The 21,879-nt window shown below is 38.3% G+C and overlaps 1 protein-coding gene across 3 annotated transcripts in view; it reads left to right on the top strand.

Moving 5' to 3' along the window:
- MOB4 (MOB family member 4, phocein) overlaps positions 1 to 4,207 on the top strand; it is a 43,563-nt gene extending 39,356 nt beyond the window's left edge. For all 3 annotated transcript variants that reach the window (XM_049615214.1, XM_049615211.1, XM_049615213.1), the window contains 3 exons: positions 751 to 830; positions 1,883 to 1,994; positions 2,120 to 4,207. In XM_049615214.1, coding sequence (XP_049471171.1) covers positions 751 to 830; positions 1,883 to 1,994; positions 2,120 to 2,251 — 324 coding nt within the window. In that variant the 3' untranslated portion in view covers positions 2,252 to 4,207. The remainder of the gene's footprint in view (positions 1 to 750; positions 831 to 1,882; positions 1,995 to 2,119) is intronic.
- Positions 4,208 to 21,879: the final 17,672 nt, after the last annotated feature.

The raw sequence follows: 21,879 nt of genomic DNA, 5'->3' as shown, positions 1-21,879 counted from the left end.
TTCATTTCATTTCATTTCATTTCATTTCATTTCATTTCATTTCATTTTATTTTTTAAAGGTTTATTGTTGAAAGAGAGAGACAGAATGTGTATGGGGGAGGAGCAGAGAGAGAGAGGGAGACACAAAATCCAAAGTAGGTCCAGGGTTTGAGCTGTCAGCACAGAGCTCAACATGGGTCTTGAACTCATGAACTGTGAGATCATGACCTGAGTTGAGGTCAGATGCTTAACCGACTGAGCCACTCAGGTGTCCCTGAGTTGTACATTTTAAAAGAGAAATTTTGCCAGGGCCCCTGGGTGGCCCAGTCAGTTAAGCATCCACTCGGGTCGTGATACGAAGCCCCACATCGGGCCTCATTGTGGAGCCTGCTTGAGCCTCTCTTTCTCTGTCTCTCTCTGCCCCCTGCTCCCCAAAGCAATAAACATTTTAAAAGAAATTTTATGGTATGTGAATTACATGTTTGCTAATTTTTAAATACCCCAAAGTTCATTAATAATTTTTGTATCAGTTATATGTTGACATAATTTGGGGTAGATAGAGAAATAAATTATATCATTAAAATTAATTTCACCTGTTCTTTTTTAATGTAGTTTTGTTGTAACATTAAATTTTATAGTCATTCTGATATTGTAAGACGTTTTTCTTCAGACATGCTCATGTTTTTGGAATAAGACAAGTATTTCATAACAGACCTCATGCAAGAGGTAGAGCTCTATGTTGATGCATTTTTTATATCCTTTCCTTTATAGTGTCCTGCAATAGACTATACTAGACACACACTTGATGGTGCTGCATGTCTTCTGAATAGCAATAAATATTTTCCCAGCAGGTAAATAAAACTTGTAAACATGGTGTTAAACTTTTTTGGATTTGATTTAAAAGGTTGATGTTTTTATTAAAACAAACTAGGTTGCTGCTTAATGAATTGTGTTCTTTAAACATTTTTACTTTTTTTTTTTTTTTTTAGCTGTTTTATATTTAGCTAGTTGAGAATTACTCAAATTTTGAAATTAAGGTTGTGGTTAAACTAAAAGCAACAGGACTTGGCTCGCAAAGCTCACAGGCCAGTTTTGTCAAGGGTACTTCCTGCAGAGCTGTCCCTCTTCTGCTTTAGAGTTGTGGTATTTACACACTTAACTTCTTGAATCTGTGATAGAGCTAGCCTCCTCTTAGACAGCATGCCTGAAGAGCACAATTTCCTAAGTTGGACTGGACTGCTTGTTTTTGAAGGATTCCTTATCCTTGCTTACAGATTTTTAAGATCTGGGAAGAAGGCTCTGCATATTGTAATATATTATTAGTGAGGTTTGTTACTGGCCTTTTATTCTGTGAAGACACTTGTTATCAGATGGATAGATTTGGAGATTCCCCCCCGCCGCCCTAAATATCAACTTCAAAGAGCTCATATAAAATATGTTAAAAGATACTATTTTTTGCTTCAGTATCCTGTATATATTTTTTAATATCAAAAATATGCAAGCATTTTTTATTTGAAAAAATCAAATTCTGTACAATAAAGCAATAATTCCTTTTAGTAGTTTTAATCATCTGTAGTGTACAAAGTGTTAATGTGGTAAATATTATGTTCTAGGAAATTTTGATTTGTTGGAGATTTAATTGCACTGAACTTTCATAAAGTCTCAAAGCTTACAATACTGAGTATCTTAGGCACTGTGGTTATGTAGAAAGAGCACTGGCCCAGGAGTAAGGAACAGGGAGGGGTCCTGGTCCTGCTCTTGCCACTTATTAGCACTGTGACCTTGCACTGGTCACTTTTTTCCCCAAGGTTTAAGTCTCCACACTTGTCAATTGAGAAGATTAGACAACATTGTTCCTAAGATCTGTCCAGCTCTATGAATCTGATTTCTTTCCTATTTCTAGGGTTAGCATAAAGGAATCATCTGTAGCAAAACTAGGATCAGTATGCCGTAGGATTTACAGAATATTTTCACATGCTTATTTTCATCATCGGCAGATATTTGATGAATATGAAGTAAGTATATTTCACTAATTATCCTGATGCATTCTTAATCAGAATGACAGTAATATACATGGATATTACATGTAGGCTTTTTTGGTTTTGAATAGTAAAATATCTTTTTTTCTTCCTCCCTACAGAATGAAACATTTTTGTGTCATCGGTTTACTAAATTCGTGATGAAATATAATTTGATGTCCAAGGATAACCTGATCGTACCAATTTTAGAAGAGGAAGTTCAGAATTCAGTTTCTGGGGAAAGTGAAGCATGAAGGGAATCATACAGAAAAAAATGTACTGATCACATAATTAACAATAATTATGTACTGTATATATATCGTTTAGACACATCAATCATGTATCCATATTATAGTTTCTTTGTTTAGTATAGGTTTTTGTATGCTGAGTGTTGCCTTTTAAAACGGGAAATACTTTTTAAGTTATTCATGAGCTGTATATTCACCAGTGTGGCACTCATGGTTTTTAAATAAGATTAGTATTATCTGTTTATAATGCCTGTTAATAAAAGAATTTACAGTTTGGTAAAATTGCTGCTAAACAATCATTGGATCACAATCCTCATCAGATAAACCTGTCTATGAAAAGATGAGTGAGCTTGAGGTTTCGCACAAGCCATTTACTAAAGAAATAGTAATATTTTCCTTTGGTTTTACCCCTAGTTTAGATATTCTAGAAAATTCTGTAGTACATAGTTCAGTCTTAACTGTTAACTTTTCAAAAATGAGATGAAAGTGTTTTCAAATTCTGTTTATAGTTTTTGATACACATATATGATTATGTGTATAATCCAAATATAAATGCAAATGAAGTATTAGTAATACCGAAATAATTTTACTGTGCTACATAAAGTATATTCTAGACCAGCATACTTGGAAAGGACTTACCTTTCTGCAGCAGTGGACTGTTAGATACAAGATGATGATAATGATAAGGCATGTAAATGATGTTCCCACTGGAAACCTGCCCTGCCCTTCTCATTTCCCTTAATTCCTTACCCAAACTACATTAGCTGGGAAGCTTTTCACCAGACTGTGATTTAGTGTGGCTTATACCTATTTATATTTGTATTAATTGCTTACAGGTTATACCTCATATTAGCAATTACATTACACTACAGGAAAAATGTATTGGCATAGGCTCTTGCTTATCTTTGTTTTGCAAAATTGTTCTAATTACTTGGAAAGCACTCTTTAAGATAGTTTGATTCTTCCTGTTAGTAATATTAATCTTTTCATTTAACCATCTAAGAAACATTTAAGAGTTGAAAAATATTGTAGTATTTATTTTACATCCCTTCCCCACAAAGTTTATGTTTGAATTATATGCACATGTGAGTCTTTTTTTGCAATAATTCACAGCTTCCAAGGGTGTTGAATGGTCATACATTTTTTTGACTTTGTTATAATTCAGTATCTTGAGAAAGATCCAACTGCAGATTTTACAACCTTTTCATCTACTGAATGCAATTTTTAACAAAGCACTGGAGGTCTTATTGCTAAACTGGTTGTAATGAGGCACTAAGATAGGGCAAAAAATTATACATGTAGTGAAGAAAATATTTTAAATCCATCTCTTGAACAGAATTAACAAATGAGAACTTTTTCATTTAAAGGGGTTATTTTGAAATGAAGATGAAAATGTGTTCATCTTGATTTTTTTTTTCAAATTTAGGGAAATAATTTATACCATACTATACAACAAAGGACGTGTAGCAAATATGTAGGAAATAGCAAACTGAGTGTGTATGTATATATTTATGCCTTTCCAAGCCTGGCAGTGTATTTGGCCTTGAACAGTGCTATCCCAGCAGCCAGTCGTTACTTTAACTCACAACTAACTATCTTTTTAAGAAGTTTTGTGTTCATAGTGAAAGCAATGTTGACTTTGAAATTATGCATTTATATTAATGTCACTAGAAACCAATGGGAGTAGTAATTTTTACACAAACTTGCTAAATATTGAGAGACTAAACTACTAAGTTAATAAATTATATATAGCAATGTAGCTGTTCTCTCTAGATGGTGTCTCACAATGGATTTCTGTTGCTTGATTATTTTCATAGTAAACATTTGAACTAAGGCCGTGGCTGGGATTGGTGATCTGGCTAAGTATATTGAAACACATTCTGAGTAATATGACTTGGTGTTAACGGGGAAATAAAATATGTTTTTTCTTACTCATTCCATTTTCCCTGTATTGTGTGTTTGGAATTGATCATAAAAAAAAATACCCCAAAAAGAAAACATCAGTTTGTAGGCTTGCTTTTGTATTCACATTGAGGTCTTACTCATACTCATTGTACCATGAAATTGACTCATTGTACTAGGTATAGGACCTAAATGAAAGTTACTGTTTTTCCTTAATACTCTTTACAGAATTTTGAAAATACACATGTATGTACATAAGTGGTATTAAAAAATTAACCTGACAAAAGATTGATTTATACAGTAAATCTAAGAAAGGAGGAAAAGAAACCTCGCAGTTCTGTGCAATAAGGAAATTAGGTTGCACTTTTTTTTTTTTTTTATTATCCAATATAGATCCCAAAATTAAAACTTTCCATGAATTTTGCTCCTATAGTCAACTCACTCTTAACTCACTCTTTCTCCTGTCATAACTGGGAAAGTAGCTAACTTTATGTTTCTGTAAGTATCCTAGTTCCCTTGTGTGTGTACATTTTCCCTGACTTGAGGTGTTAACTTTGCATTTCTCAGTTTCTCAGTTAAATTCTTAATGAGTTAATGCTTTTTAATAGAATCAAATTAGAAATCCGTGATTACATAGGGCAGCTGGGTGGCTCAGTTGGTTAAGCGTTCAACTTTGGCTCAGGTCATGATCTCATGGTTTGGTTCGTGAGTTTGAGCCCCATGTCAGGCTCTGTGCTGACAGCTGGGAGCCTGGAGCCTGTTTGGATTCTGTGTCTCCCTATCTCTCTGCCCCTCCCCTGCTTGTGCTCTCTCTCTCTCTCTCTCTCTCTCTCTCAAAAACAAACATTAAAAAAAAATTAATCCATGATTACATTGTTAGCAAGGATAATGTTAGTTTTTTTAACTTGTTTTATTTTTTATTTTTAAAAATTTACATCCAAATTAGCATATAGTGCAACAGTGATTTCAGGAGTAGATTCCTCAGTGCCCCTTACCCAAATTTAGCCCATCCCCCTCCCACAACCCCTCCAGCAACCCTCAGTTTGTTCTCCATATTTCTGAGTTTCTTCTGTTGTCCCCCTCCCTGTTTTTATATTATTTTTGTTTCCCTTCCCTTATGTTCATCTGTTTTGTCTCTTGAAGTTCTCATGAATGAAGTCATGACATTTGTCTTTCTCTGACTAATTTCACTTAGCATAATACCCTCCAGTTCCAACCACGTAGTTGCAAATGGCAAGTTCATTTCATTCTTTTTGATTGCCGAGTAATACTCCGTTGTATATATACACCACATCTTCTTTATCCATTCATCCATCGATGGACATTTGGGCTCTTTCCATACTTTGGCTATTGTTGATAGTGCTGCTAGAAACGTTGGGGTGCACGTGTCCCTTCGAAACAGCACACCTGTATCCCTTGGATAAATACCTAGTAGTATAATTGCTGGGTTGTAGGGTAGTTCTATTTTTAGTTTTTTGAGGAAACTCCATACTGTTTTCCAGAGTGGCTGCACCAGCTTGCATTCCCAGGGTAATGTTACAGTTTTAAACCCACTAACTGATGTTAAATTCATTGTAATAGAACTAATTTGTTTTTTCCCTGGGTATTTTGCCCCGTGATGACAGCTTTTTGCCTGAAGGCTTCCTATAATTTTATTTGCACAAATTCTACATTTTATTTATATACCTTTTGAATACTTCTTAAGTGTAGTTAAAAGGTTTCTTGGTGTTTTTCCTTGCTATGCAAATGTTTTAGTAAAAGTTGATGTTCATTTCTTGGATGCAGCTAATTGTTGACAAAGACACTACTGATGTTTAACACATTTAGCTACTTATTTGAGATGGTCTAAAGATCTAAATGTGGCTTCTGAAAAAATAGGCATTATTAGTGTGGTAAACACAATAAAACCAGATAACTGCCAAGTGAAACCACTAGAGGGTTAGATTACTCATCTAAAAGATTTGATTAGGAGACTCACTCTTAACATTTGGGGATACCTGGTATTTTATGTGGACTGGAAATCTAACTGCTTCATTTGTTTGATTTTTTCTGCTATTTACATTTATTTTTATAATACTCAAAGCTTTATATCAAATGGGAGAACCTAATATAATTAAGCAGAGAATACTAATTTTGACAACCTACATTCCCAAAAGTTAAATACAATTGACATCCTGCACTTCTATCCATGAAGTTAGTAAGAAAATGTTTATTATTATTATTTTTTAATGCTTTATACATTGTTTTAAAAGATATTAGGGGCGCCTGGGTGGCTCAGTGGGTCGCATGTCCAGCTCTTGATTTTGGCTCAGGTCATGATCTCAGGGTTGTAGCCACACATCAGGCTCTGTGCTGAGTCTGGAGCCTACTTCGAGATTCTCCTTCTGCCTCTCTCCTGATCTCTCTCTCTGTATTGCTCTCTCATACATTTTAAAAAGTAAGAGGTTGGGGTGCTTGGGTGGCTCAGTCGGTTAAGCATCCGACTTTGGCCAAGGTCATGATCTCACTGGTCCCAAGTTCGAACCCCAGATCGGGCTCTGTGCTGACCACTCAGAGCCTGGAGCCTGAGATTCTGTGTCTGCCTCTCTGCTCCTCCCCCACTCACACTATTTCTCTCTCAAAAATAAACATTAAAAAAAAATTTGTTTTTAAGTAAGTTTAAATCAAGTAGGAATGACGGGATTGTGTCCTCATATTTTTCTGTCATATCCCTCAGAGATAAACTGGAGGAGTTAAAGGAATAGTAAAACTCCTAAGATGAGAAAAGGGTGGGTATGGTCACTATTACAAATGAGATCCAATTCCGGTAACTTATTTATTTATTTATTTATTTAGAAAGAACAAGCATGTGCGTGCGTGCATGGGTGCCTGTGAATGAGGGAGGGGCAGAGGGAGAGAAAAACTCAAGCAGGCTGCATGCACACCCAGCTCGGAGCCCAACAGGGGCTCAATTTCAGGATCATGAGATCATGACCTGAGCCAAAATCAAGAGTCAGGTGCTTAATGGACTGAGCCACCCAGGTGCCCCTTCAGTAATTCAATGGAATCCTTTTGATTTTTTAGGGAAATCCCTACTTCTCTGCCCCCCCCCCCCCCAAAAGTTACAGTGTTTTTTGTTGTTAATATAATTTATTGTCAAATTGGCTAACATACAGTGTGTAAAGTGTGCTCTTGGTTTTGGGTGTAGATTCCCGTGATTCATTGCTTACATCCAATACCCAGTGCTCATCCTAACAAGTGCCCTAAATGCCAGTCACCCATTTTCCCCTCTCCCCCACTGCCCCGATTAACCCTGTTTGTTCTTATGTATTTAAGAGTCTCTTATGGTTTGCCTCCCTCCCTCTCTGTTTGTAACTATTTTTTCCCCTCCCCTCCCCCCATGGTCTTCTGTTAAGTTTCTCAAGATCCACATATGAATGAAAACATGATCTCTTTCTAAGTTACGGTGTTTTAAAACCAGGTGTGCATAGGAAAAAATATATGCTTGCCTTGATTTGGGTAGTATTTAAACTACTTTAAAAATACTTGGTGCTTCTGGTTTTTTTAAACATAATTTTGCAAAGCAAATGCAGATCTTGGATTCTGATCCTTGAGATAACCATTAGTCAGTGATTGTATTAATTTTTGAAGTCTGCTGTAGTAGATTTAGTGGCTTAATATAAATTTCTTCTCTTACAGTTCTTGAGGTCAGAAGCTTGAAATCAGTTTTATTAGGGCTAAAATTAGGTTCCTGTTTCTTTTTAGAGGCTCAGGGGAAAATCCATTCCTTGCCTCTTTTATTGGCTGGAGGCTGCTGGCAGGCATTCTCTGGCTTGTGGCCACATCATACTACTCTCTCCTTCCATCATTACTAATGCCTGCTCTTCTGTAGTGATCTCTCTGCTTCCTTCTTCTCAGGACATTTGTGATTATGTCATTGGGCCCACCTGGATAATCCAGGATAATTTCCCCAATGCAAAATCCTTAATCACATTTGCAAAGTCCCTTTTGTATACAAATTAATATTCACAGGTTCTGGGATTAAGAAGTGGACATTTTAGTGGACTTTAATAAAGTGGACTTTATTCAGCCTACCACAACAATCTTTCAAATTCATTGTTAATTCTCCATTTTATGTGCTTAATTTTTAATCTGATTATGGTACTTTTTATTTCTTGTATGTTATGTACTTGAGATGAACTTGGAATTTCTGCAATGGCAGCAATCTGACTCTGTAAGCAACCAAACATTCCAGGCCTGTTAAAATTTACCTGGTTTTCCTCAATCAAATCAACCCAAAATGCAAGAGGGTTATCCTCTCTAATGCCACAGTTAAAAGTTCTCGTATTAGTGTCATTATAAAACAAGGCTTTTGAATTCCACCAAATTATAAGATTCAACATGTTTCAAATAGGCTCTCACATTTATTTATTTAAAAAAAAATTTTTTTTTTAACGTTTATTTATTTTTGGGACAGAGAGAGACAGAGCATGAACAGGGGAGGGGCAGAGAGAGAGGGAGACACAGAATCAGAAGCAGGCTCCAGGCTCTGAGCCATCAGCCCAGAGCCCAACACTGGGCTCAAACTCACGGACCGAGAGATCGTGACCTGAGCTGAAGTCAGATGCTTAACTGACTGAGCCACCCAGGCGCCCCAGGCTCTCACATTTAAACAAAACAAGGTAACTGCCAACTCTTGCAACAAAGCTGTTTAGAGGGAGGTCAGCTGAGGGCTACCCTCTTTCTCTGTTTTCCTCTTTATGTAGCTTTCATCATCCTCTGTGACCCGGGGAAACGCAGGTGGTATGTCCCAACCCCACTCCTTCCTCTAGGAACTTACCCAAAGTGAATGTTGTTGCTGTCACCAGATTTATCTCCCCCTCAAGAAAATATTTAACAATTACTGTTTATTGATTTGAAAGAAGTGTACCTTTTATCTCACCTCCTACATTTCCCAGTGGTTTCCCAAATGGATGGCATATCAGAGTCATTTGTGAAGCGTTTACAACTCACGTCTTCCAAAAAGAAAATCTAAACTGCAATTTCCTCTATCCCCATACATGAGTGTGCCCCATACCTGTTGGTCTGGAATCTTTAGGAAACTTAGTAGGGCCATCAGGTGTGTGCAGTCTTGCTTAGCATATTCTAGACCGAGGAACGTATTTATCTATTTGGGAGCAACACAGACATTGAATCAGCCTTCATATCACCACTTAATTTGGGTGATTTGCTTAATTTTGGGAACTGAATCTAAAGTAACAGCTCTTGTTAGCACAACCAAAGGGCTCTGTGGTGCTGGTATTAGCAAATCCCAAGGAGAAAGATGAGAAAATATATTTAGAGCTAGAAAAGAACCTTAGGAATTACTGAGTTGAGCCTCCTTTTTCTTGTCCTCTTGTTTTATCGATAAAAAAACAAAACAAAAAACCTCAACAAGAAACCAAGGCCACAGAAATTAAATACTTGTTCAGAATTTCCACAGACAGATAGTGCAGAGCTGGGGCCTCAGATCCCTCAACGGTGTGGAACTTAATGTAGAAAAGACGAAGAGGGGCGCCTGGGTGGCTCAGTCGGTTAAGCGGCCGACTTCGGCTCAGGTCATGATCTCGCGGTCCGTGAGTTTGAGCCCCGCGTCGGACTCTGTGCTGACAGCTCAGAGCCTGGAGCCTGTTTCAGATTCTGTGTCTCCCTCTCTCTCTGACCCTCCCCCGTTCATGCTTTGTCTCTCTCTGTCTCCAAAAAAACCAAAAAAACAAACAAACAAACAAAAAAAGTTAAAAAAAAGAAAAGACGAAGAAAGGAGAAAAGTTCATCTGATGGGATCTAGGAAACCAGCATCCCCTGCCACATGACTTCTCAGTAGTACAGTACCATAAACATGGGCCATCAGGTGATTGCCATTCTTAAAACACCCAAGTTAAAGTGCATGTTAGGATTCTCTAGCTGGGTCCTAAAGTACTTCTTGGGGCCAGAGCTTAACAAGGCAGTCTTTATCTTAGTCTCTGGGAGCAGGTTAGAGTCAGGGAATTGTGTGAAATTTTTTCATTTAATAGAGTATTTGGTACATCTGAGTGTAGTACACTAAATAGTTGGGAGGTTTGGGGGCTTCCAAAACCCCTGATCTATTTCCAGGGCATATCTTAATGACTACTGTGATTTGGGCTGATTATAAACAGCCCCTTCTCCTGCTTACAATTCTAAATTAAAAGTAGGTCAGTCATCAACTGGCTAAAATCCCATTTGCCTTCAGCTTTCACTAGCTAATTTACAAGTATGCCAAAAGCTTCACAATGTACTCATTCTTCCCAAGGGCTTCCTATACAACCAACCACTAACCTGATGGATCTCTCAAGTTCTACCAAAATGTGCTTCTTTGAGTTAGAATTGTACATTGCAGGTGTTGTCACTTGGCTATAGCCTTCTCTGTTTACGTAGCAAGTGATTTAATACAAAATACGGAAATTCAAATCATCACCCTTCAAAAATTCAGTCTATGATAATCTAGATCCAGTTGAGTGAATAAGCTGAGATGTTGTAAGCTATTAATGCGGAGGACATATTTCATGAGTGGTTTCTCTTAAAAGAAGCCCTTTTTTTCTGGTGAAAAATACATTTGCATCTGTCTAGGTAAATGAACGCAGCATTCTAAGGACTGTATGATCTTGAAAGCAAATTATAAAATAAACTTTAGATAACAGCTATGTAAACAGCACAGTTTTTGGAAACCAGAAATGAGACTGCTGGAGAAGAAAGAAAGAAAATGTGAGATGTCTGTGACCTTCAAGCATAGAGGAGTAAGTTATGGAAAACTGCATCTTTAACTATAGATATTCAATTTCTCCCTTACTAAATTTGGACTATCTTACAATATATAATTTTTTTAGTTCTACATTCTAGCGTTACTTTGAGAAAACTGCCTTTATAATGTTAAAAAAATTTCACTGAGTAGGGGCACCTGGGTGGCTCAGTCGGTTAAGTATCCGATTCTTGGTTTCAGCTCAGGTCATGATCTCACAGTTCATGGGTTTGAGCCCCAAATCGGGCTCTGCACTGACAGCTGGAAACCTGCTTGGAGTTCTCTCTCTCTCCCGCTCTCTCTCCCTTTCCCTCCCCCACTCTCTCTCTGTCTCTCTCAAAATAAATAAACATTAAAAAAATTTTCACTGAGTATCTGAAGGTCCTCAGTCTCATAAAAAATTTCAGTGAGCAACATGCAAATTTTGTGTGTGATAATACAGTAGTTCTCCCCCACCCTCACCCCCACCGTATCTGCGGTTTCGCTTCCTGCAGTTTCACTATCCTGGGGTCAACTGCAGGCTGGAAGCAGATGATCCTCCCGACATCTTCAGAAGGTCATTAGTAGCCTACTGCTGCATCACAGAGCCTATGTCATTCACCCTACTTCATCTCATTATGTATTTTATCTTCTCACATCATCACAAGAAGGGTGATTACGGTGTAAGAGGAGACCCCATTCACCTAACTTTCATTACGGTGTGCTGTTATTATTATTTGTTAATTGTTGTTAATCTCTTGCTGTGCCTAATAAGTTAAACTTTATCATGGGTATATATGTATAGGAAAAAAATACACTACATAGGGTTCAGTACTCTCCATGATTTCAGGCATCCACTAGGGCTGTTAGAATGTATCCCTTGCAGATAAGGGGGGGCTACTATAATGGCTTATACTAATGTCCTATCCTGTCTAAAAAGGCTAGGACTTGTCAACAACCTCTGTTAAAATATTTTTGCTTATTCATATTAATAGGAAGTTTTTTCTAACCTATATTCATACCTTGTCCATTTATCAATCAATTTTCTTGGTGGTGTATTTATGTATAGTTATTTTTAACATCTGAACATAGTTAAATTTGTTAATACAACAGGATTTAAAATAACTAGTGATGATTTAGGGGAATTAGGAGGAGAGGGAGTTTTCAAGCATTGCTTGGGGCAAGGGAAATATGGTGTGTGGCAGAATGAGCTTGGTGGTGAGAGCATTATGGAATGAATGGGAATGAATGAGGTTTGCTGTTTCTGATTGAGATATCCACCTTTAGGGCAAGGGTGGAGACTAATAAGTTTTTATTATTATAATTCAATACGAGTTCCAGATATAGAGCAATCACTCTGAGAAGAACCCATCAGTACAGAATGGACAGCTCAGATTTAGCAAGATAATAGCAAGTTGAATGTAACTATATTGATCGATGTCACATTTCTGGGGCATGAGGAGAGGCCTGTCTGTGAAGTAAGGGGTTAAGTGGCAGAAGGGTGGGCCTCATTAGAAGGAGTTGCCTCTCAAGGATGTCTTTCTGGCTGTCAGGGCCCTCCAAATGGAAGGCATCATTATCTCTGCCACTTCTCAGACACCACTCAGTTGCAAGATTCAAGGGCTCACCAGTACCCTAGAGCTTATTATGTACTCACGCAAAAATAAAAATCATTGCTTAGCTGGAATCAAAATGGAGTGTGAAAAGTGGTCAAAGATGTGGCCCGGAAATGTAGTGGTGATGGTGAATGGGATGCCAGGTGGATATCGACAGGACTAGACTTCTCTTGATGTCAGTGTCCTCTCAACCTGTGAGTTCCCGATTGCCTAGTCTCTTCCAGTGCCTGTGACATCCTGTATCTACTGATAAGGGCCCATCTGTAACCCCTAATCTCAGGTCCTGACACAGCCATGTGCTACTTTGCATGGTCTGAGATCCTGTGCCCTGAACTTCTGAAGACCTTAAAATCAGAGAATTTTAAGATCTTTGTAGGTTAATAGATTCTACCCTGCACAAGACCAAATAAATTAAAATGTAATCCCATTTCAAATTAAATGCAATTTTTATATTTAAAAATATAAATTTGAACAGATTTTTGTAATTGATTTTAAGAATTGGGCTCTCTGTTGGTCACTTAGTTACAATAGGCTGTGGTTTCTCATCAGTAATCACACATTCTCTGGGATTTCTTGGAATTGAGAAAAGCTAATTTACACATTATTTTCAAAATTAATGACATTTTTATGAATATGAAAGGAAATAATGTTGCTAAATTTCATATTTTATAGCTGTTTAAATATTTTAGTTTTGCAGTTTTATTTTTTGAGCCATCATATTTTTTTAACTGGTTTCAAACCTTTTTTGGGATCCCTGAAAAGTTCATAAGTCTTCATGTTTAAAATGATCTGTTTATAATTTTCTAACACAAACACAGGGTATTATTAGAAATATTGTCATTATTTCATCAAGTATCATTTGCTTAGGGAAGCCTTCCCTGACCTTGAATATGTTAGGTTTGTCTGCTATATGCTCTCCTAGCAAATTTTGCTTTCTGTAAGAGTTATTTCCTTCCATCAACTACAATTATATGATTATTTCTATTATTATTCATCTTTCTCCTCTGCTACCCTGCTGATCCCATAAGGGCAAGACTGCCTGTTTGTTCTCTAGTCCCTAGCATGGCACCTGACCAAGAATCAATAAATATGAATGAGTGGATGAAAGCGTGAACCTGCAACTTCTTACAGGGGTTCTGTTTCAGGAGGAGGGCTTCATCGCTGACAAGGGCCTGAGCACTGAAAACTAAAAAGCATTCTTAAAATATATCCTCCTCCATCTTTTATTAAAGATGTCTGCCTTTAACAGCACTTGTTCTTGGCTGCTTGGCGTCCGGCCCTGGATATCTGGCTCTTCTGGAGATCCTGAGAACTACCTCATATACTTGACAAAGTAGTGAAGAAACTTTTTTTTTTTTCAAAAAAAAATTTTTTTTTTTAACGTTTATTTATTTTTGAGACAGAGAGAGACAGAGCATGAACAGGGGAGGAGCAGAGAGAGAGGGAGACACAGAATCTGAAACAGGCTCCAGGCTCTGAGCTGTCAGCACAGAGCCCGACGCGGGGCTCGAACCCACGGACCGTGAGATCATGACCTGAGCTGAAGTCGGACGCTTAACCGACCAAGCCACCCAGGCGCCCCAATGAAGAAACTTTTTATTAGCTACTTAGAAATATATTTAAATCCTTGGGGATATTTAAAATTTAAAGATGCCCTATGTTTATTCTGGAGTTTCCTGGGAGTAATCTTGTTCACCACACTAAAAGGAACTTTTTTGAAAACTTAAAATTAGACATTAAAAAAAAAATAAGGATTTCAATTTATTGAGCACGTAACTAGGTGTCACAAACTGTGGTAAGTACGTTCCCACATGATCCCACTTAATCTTCATACAATTTAATTTGTTTGTTGCTCTCCCAATTTTACATACAAGTAAACTGAGCTTCAAGGTGGTTGTTCAGTGTATACAGGAACAGGTGGTAGGGCCAGGATATGAACTCAGTCCTGGCTCCAAAGCTCAGGCCTCTCCATTTTGCTATGCCAGCTCATATGTTTCTGAGCATTGCTGCTACCATTTTTGGAACACCCCGTTAGTCCTTGTTTGAGTAGGATCGCATTAGGCAGTATGTGTTGAAATGGAGTGACTTACCCAAATGAGGTATTGCTTTTCTTTGTAACAAGCCCGCGGGTCAGCAGTCCTAGACTAGTGCAGCGGCTCCCAGTCCTTCATCCGTGTCCCAGGCTCCTTCTTTCTTTCTATCCCTTCATCCTCCGGGCCTGCATCCTCAAGGCTAATTCACGGTTTCTCCGCGAGAAGGCTGCTCCTTTCCAGGCTCCACACGCTGGCCTACACTGGGCATTATCAATCTTTTTAAGACTCTGCCAATTCAGTGAGAAGAAAAATGACATCTTTTGGGCGTGTTTTGCAGTATTTTATTAGTGAGTTGAAATCATCACTTTTTTTTGTTATTTATGCTTTTTTTAAACTATTTGTTTTTGTGTTTGCATTTTTTTTTCTATTTGGCTCTACATCTGTTTTTTTTTATATATGTCATACCGTATTTATTTATTTATTTATTTTAGTGGTTCATTTCTTTAATTGAGACATAATTGATATACAACATCATATTGGTTTCAGGTGTGCAACGTGACAATTCAATATTTGTATCTATTACAAAGTGATTGCCACACTACGTCCGGTTATCTACACACAGTTACACATTTTTTTTCTTGTGATGAGAACTTTTAAGATTTATTTTCTTAGCAACTTTCAAATATATAATACAGTATGTCAACTATAGCCATCATGCAGTACATTACATCCCCAGGACTTTTTTTTTAATATATATATAATTTATTTTCAAGTTGGTTTCCATTGTACATCTGTTTTTTATTAACATCTCTTTGTGTATTTAGAATATTGGCCCTTTGTCACTTGATCATTTCTTGATTCCAGTTTTTTGTTTACCTTTTGATGTTGTTAATGGAGTGTTTTTCTGTGTAAGTTTTAAATATTTAGTCTTGGCATTTACATAGTCTTTTCTGGTTTTGAATTATGCTTTAAATATTTGCTCATATATGTGCTTTTATAGTTTTGTTTTTTACATTTAAATCTTTAATTCATCTGGAAGATATTTTGGAATAAGGAATGAATCTTAACTTGTAACTTGGTCTGTAGACATAGCTTTTTACATAAAGATGTGGGAAAAAAAAGGAGGAACATACACAGATTGTCAGACTGGCTGTATCATTAAAGCTGGACATTTAAAAAAAAAATGGAGGGGCGCCTGGGTGGCTTGGTCGGTTAAGCGTCCGACTTCGGCTCAGGTCATGATCTCACGGTCCGTGAGTTCGAGCCCCGCGTCGGGCTCTGTGCTGACAGCTCAGAGCCTGGAGCCTGTTTCAGATTCTGTGTCTCCCTCTCTCTCTGCTCCTCCCCTGTTCATGCTCTGTCTCTCTCTGTCTCAAAAATAAATAAACGTTTAAAAAAAATTTTTTTTTAAAAATTAAAAAAATAAAAAAATTAAAAAAAAATGGAATCCTAACTAATACTTTTGGAGGGGATTAAAAAATAAAAATTTTGAGGGGCATCTGAGTGGCTCAGTTGGTTAAGCCTCTGACTCTTGATATCAGCTCAGGTCATGATCTTGTGGTCTTGGGATCAAGCACTGTGTCAGGCTCCATGCTGAACAAGCCTGCTTGGGATTCTCCCTCTCTCTCTGCCTTTCCCCCATTTGTTCTCTCTCTCTCTCTAAATAAATAAACATAAAAAAAAAGAATAAAAATCTTGAGACATATGGTTTCCCAGAAGAACAAATTCAAAAGAATGATACGTGGTTAAGGAACTAATGTTTTCAGAAAAAATACTGAAATGTTAACACCCACTTTTCTATGTATAGTGTAAACATTAAACTATGCCTCTAGTCTGGGAAAGAAAAAGGAAATGTAAATATCCAAATTTGGTGTGTTTCAGTTTTATATTAATTACTGAAATGAAAAGACATGCTTTAAGAAATTAAAAGTCACTGTGCTAACCACATCTATTACAGTGATGTGAGTGGTTCTCTATTTGAAATTTTAACATGTTGAAAACAACTTTGTCCCTGATTAGCATGCCCATTAAATTACATGTGTGTATTTAGTAGTTTTTTTCTCATAACCAACAAAAGAAATTCTTACATTAGAAATCCTGGACTTCAGGTTTCCCAGATGTCTATTTGGGTGGGTCTTGGCCAACCCAAGCCAGGGAGCCAGGTCTACCTGCCCAAGGGCAGCAATGATTAACTGTGAGGGCATAATGAACACTCGATTGAAACTTGTTGGTCCATTCAAACTTTCTTTCCACACAGGCAAGTCTTTTTTTAATTCCGCCCCAGAAAAAGTTCATGAGACAGTGTAGCAGCAGCGCCTCAGGGATTATGGGAAATCACAACACACATCTGGCACCAGGCTTCACCCCCAATGACCTTGTTCCAGCACCAGCGAATGTGGCCGTTTTCTGGGGTCTGCTGGGCCCAGGTGGCCTCACAGCCTCTACCAAATGTCCTTCCAGCAGTGGAACTGCTTCTCCCCATGTGGCCCAAGAACCTCCTGGACTCCACTCTGCTCCTGGGGATTTGCCTTTCCCACCAGAGCACCGCCAGGTATCGAACTGTGGAGTTTCAGACTCTGCACTCCCCCTGTTTACAGTCTTAATGGAATTTAAATCCTCTCCTTTCTCCCCTTTTAGTTCACTCCCTGCGGCTGTTTCCAATTTTCCACTTTCTCTCCAGCTGCTTTTTGGAAGGCGTGTTTTCCCGTATTCTCCACCCCCCCCCTCCCGCCCCCAGGCTCCATCCTCTCTCCACACGCAAAAGCAGCTCCCTACCCTCCTCGGCTTCTCTCTCCCCAAGTTCCCCTCTCCACCCCACGTACCTGCTGAATTCTGTGGTTCAGGTTGTGCAGATTGTTGTGTTAATCCTCAGATCAGTTTCCTAGGTGTGCAGGATGGCTTAGTGTTGGTCTGGCTGTATTTCATAGATGTGAGGCACACAAAAAACTTCCATGCTGTTCCACCATCTTGGCTCCTCTTGGGAGAGAGAGCATCTTAAGCAGGATTTGTGCCCAGTGGGGAGCCCCATGAAGGGCTCAATGTCAGGAACCCACGAGATCATGACCTGAGTCAAAATGAAGAGTGGGATGCTCAACTGACTGAGCCACCCAGGCATCCCTCTAATCACTTCTTAATGATCAGTGGACTTGGAATCAAGCCAAGTTCTGAATTCTAGTTTCCCTACTTCAAAGCTGTGTATCATTAGCAATTTGCTGTAACTTTCTAAGTCTCAGTTTTCACATCTGTGAACTGGAATCAACCCCAATTTAGGTGATTGTGGTGAGGATGAAACCACCTGATCTGGTAAATATAAGCCCCTTAACAGTTTTAGTCTCTTCCCTTCCTTTAGGGCTTGACATCTTTTGGTAGAAAATTTTAGAGGCTTTAATACAAATATTTTATAGCATTCTTAATATCCTTTTAACATGCTGTAAGAATTCTGGGTAGAATATGCAGGATCCTTAACTAAATTGGTAGAGAGGATAAGCTTTATCTAGCCATCATACTAGGTGTTAGTCCCTAAGTGAGGCCCATAATGAAGATCTTCTGAGTCATGTGTTTGCTGTTTTATAGTGACCATCACTGAAAGCTACTATTTGTAGTAATCATGTGTTATGTTTTCTGGCTGACTGGACTGGCATCTTTTCTTTCTTTTTTTCGAACTTTTTATTGGATACAATTTCAAACTTACAAACAAGTTGCCAGAAGACTAAAAAAGAATTCTCTCTCTCTCTCTCTCTCTCTCTCACACACACACACACACACACACACACCACAACTCATGGGGGCCCCTGGTTGGCTCAGTCAGTATACCCTGTGACTCTTGATCCCAGGGTCATGAGTTTGAGCCCCACGCTGGGTGTAGAATATACTTTAAAAAAAAATGAACTGTTGCATACTCTTTATCCAGACTCACCAATTGTTTACATTTTGCCCCATTTGCTTTGTCAAACTTTCCATCTCTCTGTCTCTGTCTCTCAACATAGATACACACATACTTTTTTTTTCTGAACCATTTGAGAATAAGTGGCAGGTATTAGTCCCTTTGTACCTAAATATTTTTGTATTTCATAAGAATTTTTTTTACACAGCTACAGAACTATAACCAAAATCAAGAAATTTAACATTGATAACAATATCATAATCTAATCAGCAGTCCATAGTCCCAGTTATGTTATGTAACTTTTGACTGACGCACCAGCCACCCCTCCTCTCCATCTAGGATGCAGTCCAGGGTCATGTATTGCAATTAGTTATTATGTCTCTCTAGTTTCCTGGAATGTGGAACAGTTCCTGTTGTCTTTCATGTCCTTTGACCTTGATATTTTTTGTCTTTCATGACCTTGACATTTTTTTAAACTATGTAGGCCAGTTTTATAGAATGTTTGGGTTCATGTGGCATTTCCTAATGATTTCATTCAGGTTGTGTGTTTTTTGCCAGGAGTACCGCAGAAATGATATTGTGTCCTGTGTCAGGGACGTTGGTTTGTTCCATTATTGGTGATGTTAACTTTTGATCATTTGCTTCAGGTCCAATCAGAGTTTGACTTGGCACCATGAATAAACATGTGCACTGTGTTTGGAGGATCTTGAGCCTGATGAGTGCTGCCCTGCCCAGTCCTTACAATACTCATATTTTGCATTCTCATTCCCAAGCTGGAGCACAGTTTCACCCGCGTGAGATGCCGATTCACAAGCGAGTCATGAGAAGAAGAAAGTTGAGCAAACGGCAGTCATTTTGCTGAAAAGAATGGCAGCAGAAACATCTGGGTTTGGGGCTGCAGGTCCCGAAAACAGTTGCAGCTGTCCACCGGAAAGCTGGCTTCCTGGCAGGGCTGCTCGGTGCCTCGCCAGGTTTGGTGAGTTCTCTTGTGTAGGTTTGTTCTTTGTCCTGAAGCTTAGCTTTGAGCTTGGGTCTCTAGTCCTCCCAACAACTCTATAAATTCTTCAATCAGCATTTCTTCCATTAAGACACAATTTACACATAGTAAGATGTGCCTATCTTAAGTATATAGTTCAAAGGGTTTTGACAATTGCATATACTTGTGTTACTTTCAACCAAATAAAGATATAGAAAATTTCTGTTACCATAGAAAGTTCCCCTATGTGCCTTTATCGTTGCTACATACCGAGTGTCTGTGTCTCCCTAACGTTCAGATGTTGAAATCCTCATTCCCCGTGTGATGGTATTGAGAGGTAGGCGATTGAGTCATGAGGGTGGAGCCCTCATGAATGGGATTTATGCCCATACAAAAGAGAGCCCTGAGAGCTCCCTTGCCCTTTCTACCCTGTGAAGTTACGGCCAGAAGACAGCCGTCTATGAACAAGGAAGTTGGCTCTCACCAGACACTGAATCTGCTGGCACCTTGATCTTAGACTTCAAGCCTTCAGAACTGTGAGAAGTAAATGTCTATTGTTTAAAAGCCACCCTGTCTGTGGTATTCTCAGCCTGAACGGACTGAGTCAATAGTCACACCCTAACCCCAACCCCACAAGCAGCTCTTACTCTGATTTTCGTCACTATAGATTAGTTTCACCTTCTTAAATCTGTAAGTTTATGTCTCTGACCAGATTTGGAAATTTTCAGCAACCCCATTCCCTTTCTCCAATCCTCCACCCAGAACACTAATGGCAGGAATATTACATATTTTGTTGTTTTGTTATAGTCCAAAGCCCTGAAGGGGCTGTTTTTGTTTTTTTTTTTTTTTAAGTCTATTTTCTCTCTGTTGTTCAGATTTGGTCATTTTTGCTCTTTCAGTTCATAGATACTCTTTCTTTTGTCCCCTTCATTCTGCTGTTGAGCCCATCCAATGACCTTTTTATTTTGGTATTGCATTTCTCAGTTCTAAAATTTCCATTTGGGTCTTCTTTATGTCTTCTATATCTTTGCTGATGTTTTCTATTTTTGTCATTTGTTTTAAGCACATTCATAATTGTTTGTTGAAGCATCTTCATCGTAGGTGCTCCAAAACTTTTTAAAGTTAATTCTGACATCACTATATTGTTGGCATCTATTTTTTGCATTTTTTTCATTTAGTTTGGGATATTTCTGGTTCTTGGTTTTTATTATTTTCTATTGAAACTAGGTATTATTTTCATATTATGAGATTATAGATCTTAAATATTTATACCTTCTATGTTAGCTGGCTTATTTCTGACACTACTCCAGTTCAGGAATGGGAGGTACCATCTACTCAGTTCTGAGTGGAGCTAGAGGACCAAGTTCCCCACTCAACCTCTGTTTGACACATGAGAGGAGTGTTCTTCCCTACTGCTGGGCACAGGTGGGGGTTCCAGTTCTCTATGTGGTCTCCAGTGACAACTCTGTGGAAGTGGTCTCATTACCACTGGGCAATAAATTCCTGACTCTTCACTAATCTTCTTCTGATACCATAATGGGGAAGAAGAGAAGGAGAGAGATGCCTCATTACTACTGGATGGAGGTGAAGTTCAAGCTTCTCACAGGACCTCCACTAACACTTTGGGGTGAGGGCTGCAGGGCCAGTGGGGATGAAATTATGATTCCTTGCTCGTCTTTCTCTGACATCACCCTAGCCAATGTATAATCAATCTATGCTTCCCACTCCATCTGTACTGGTGTAGGTTGGGGTGAAGTCGCAGGTTTTTCTTTGGTGTTTGGCTGGGGTAGAGTAGTTATAGTCTAAATATTTGCTGTCTTGGTAGGCGTTTGTTAGGGTTTTTTGATCGGCAACATTGGCATTTCAAGATTGCTGGCTTCTTCAGGTCTCAAGTCTGAGATACATAAGGCAAAAATAAAATCAAGGTACTTGCCACCGGTCATCTTATGTTTGTTTTATGTGTAATGCTCAGGGTTTCAGTTATACATACTTCATGGGAGGAATCTACTCCCATCTTTCTGCAAGCAGAAGTCTCTATATTTTCTTTCATTAAGTGTTTAAGCCTTTTGCCCATTTACAATTGGGTGCTGGGGTTTTTCGTTATTTATTTATTGGAGCCATTTATATATTCTTATTATGAATCTTTTGCCAGGTATGTGCTTTGCAAACATATTCTCCCAGTCTGCAGCTTGCATTTTCATTTATTAAACCATGAGTTTAATGAACAGAAGTTTTAAATTTTGATGAAGTCCAATTCTAGCTACATTTTGAACTAAACTCCTTTAATGCTAAATGAACCAATTTCTGTTGCTTGCAACTAAGAGTATTGGTTGATATAAGCCTACAAAGAATCACCTTGATACTTACACATACCATGACATTAATGCCCAAAACATTTCTGGAATCCATTTTTGGAATTGGCTCCACAAGAAGTTTATGACCGTAGCAGAAACCAGGCTCATTATTTTAG

The sequence above is a fragment of the Panthera uncia genome (assembly GCF_023721935.1).
Source record: "Panthera uncia isolate 11264 chromosome C1 unlocalized genomic scaffold, Puncia_PCG_1.0 HiC_scaffold_3, whole genome shotgun sequence".
Taxonomy (NCBI): Eukaryota; Metazoa; Chordata; class Mammalia; order Carnivora; family Felidae; genus Panthera; species Panthera uncia.
Note: the sequence above shows the minus strand (reverse complement) of the source record. Positions and strands in the feature narration are given on the sequence as shown.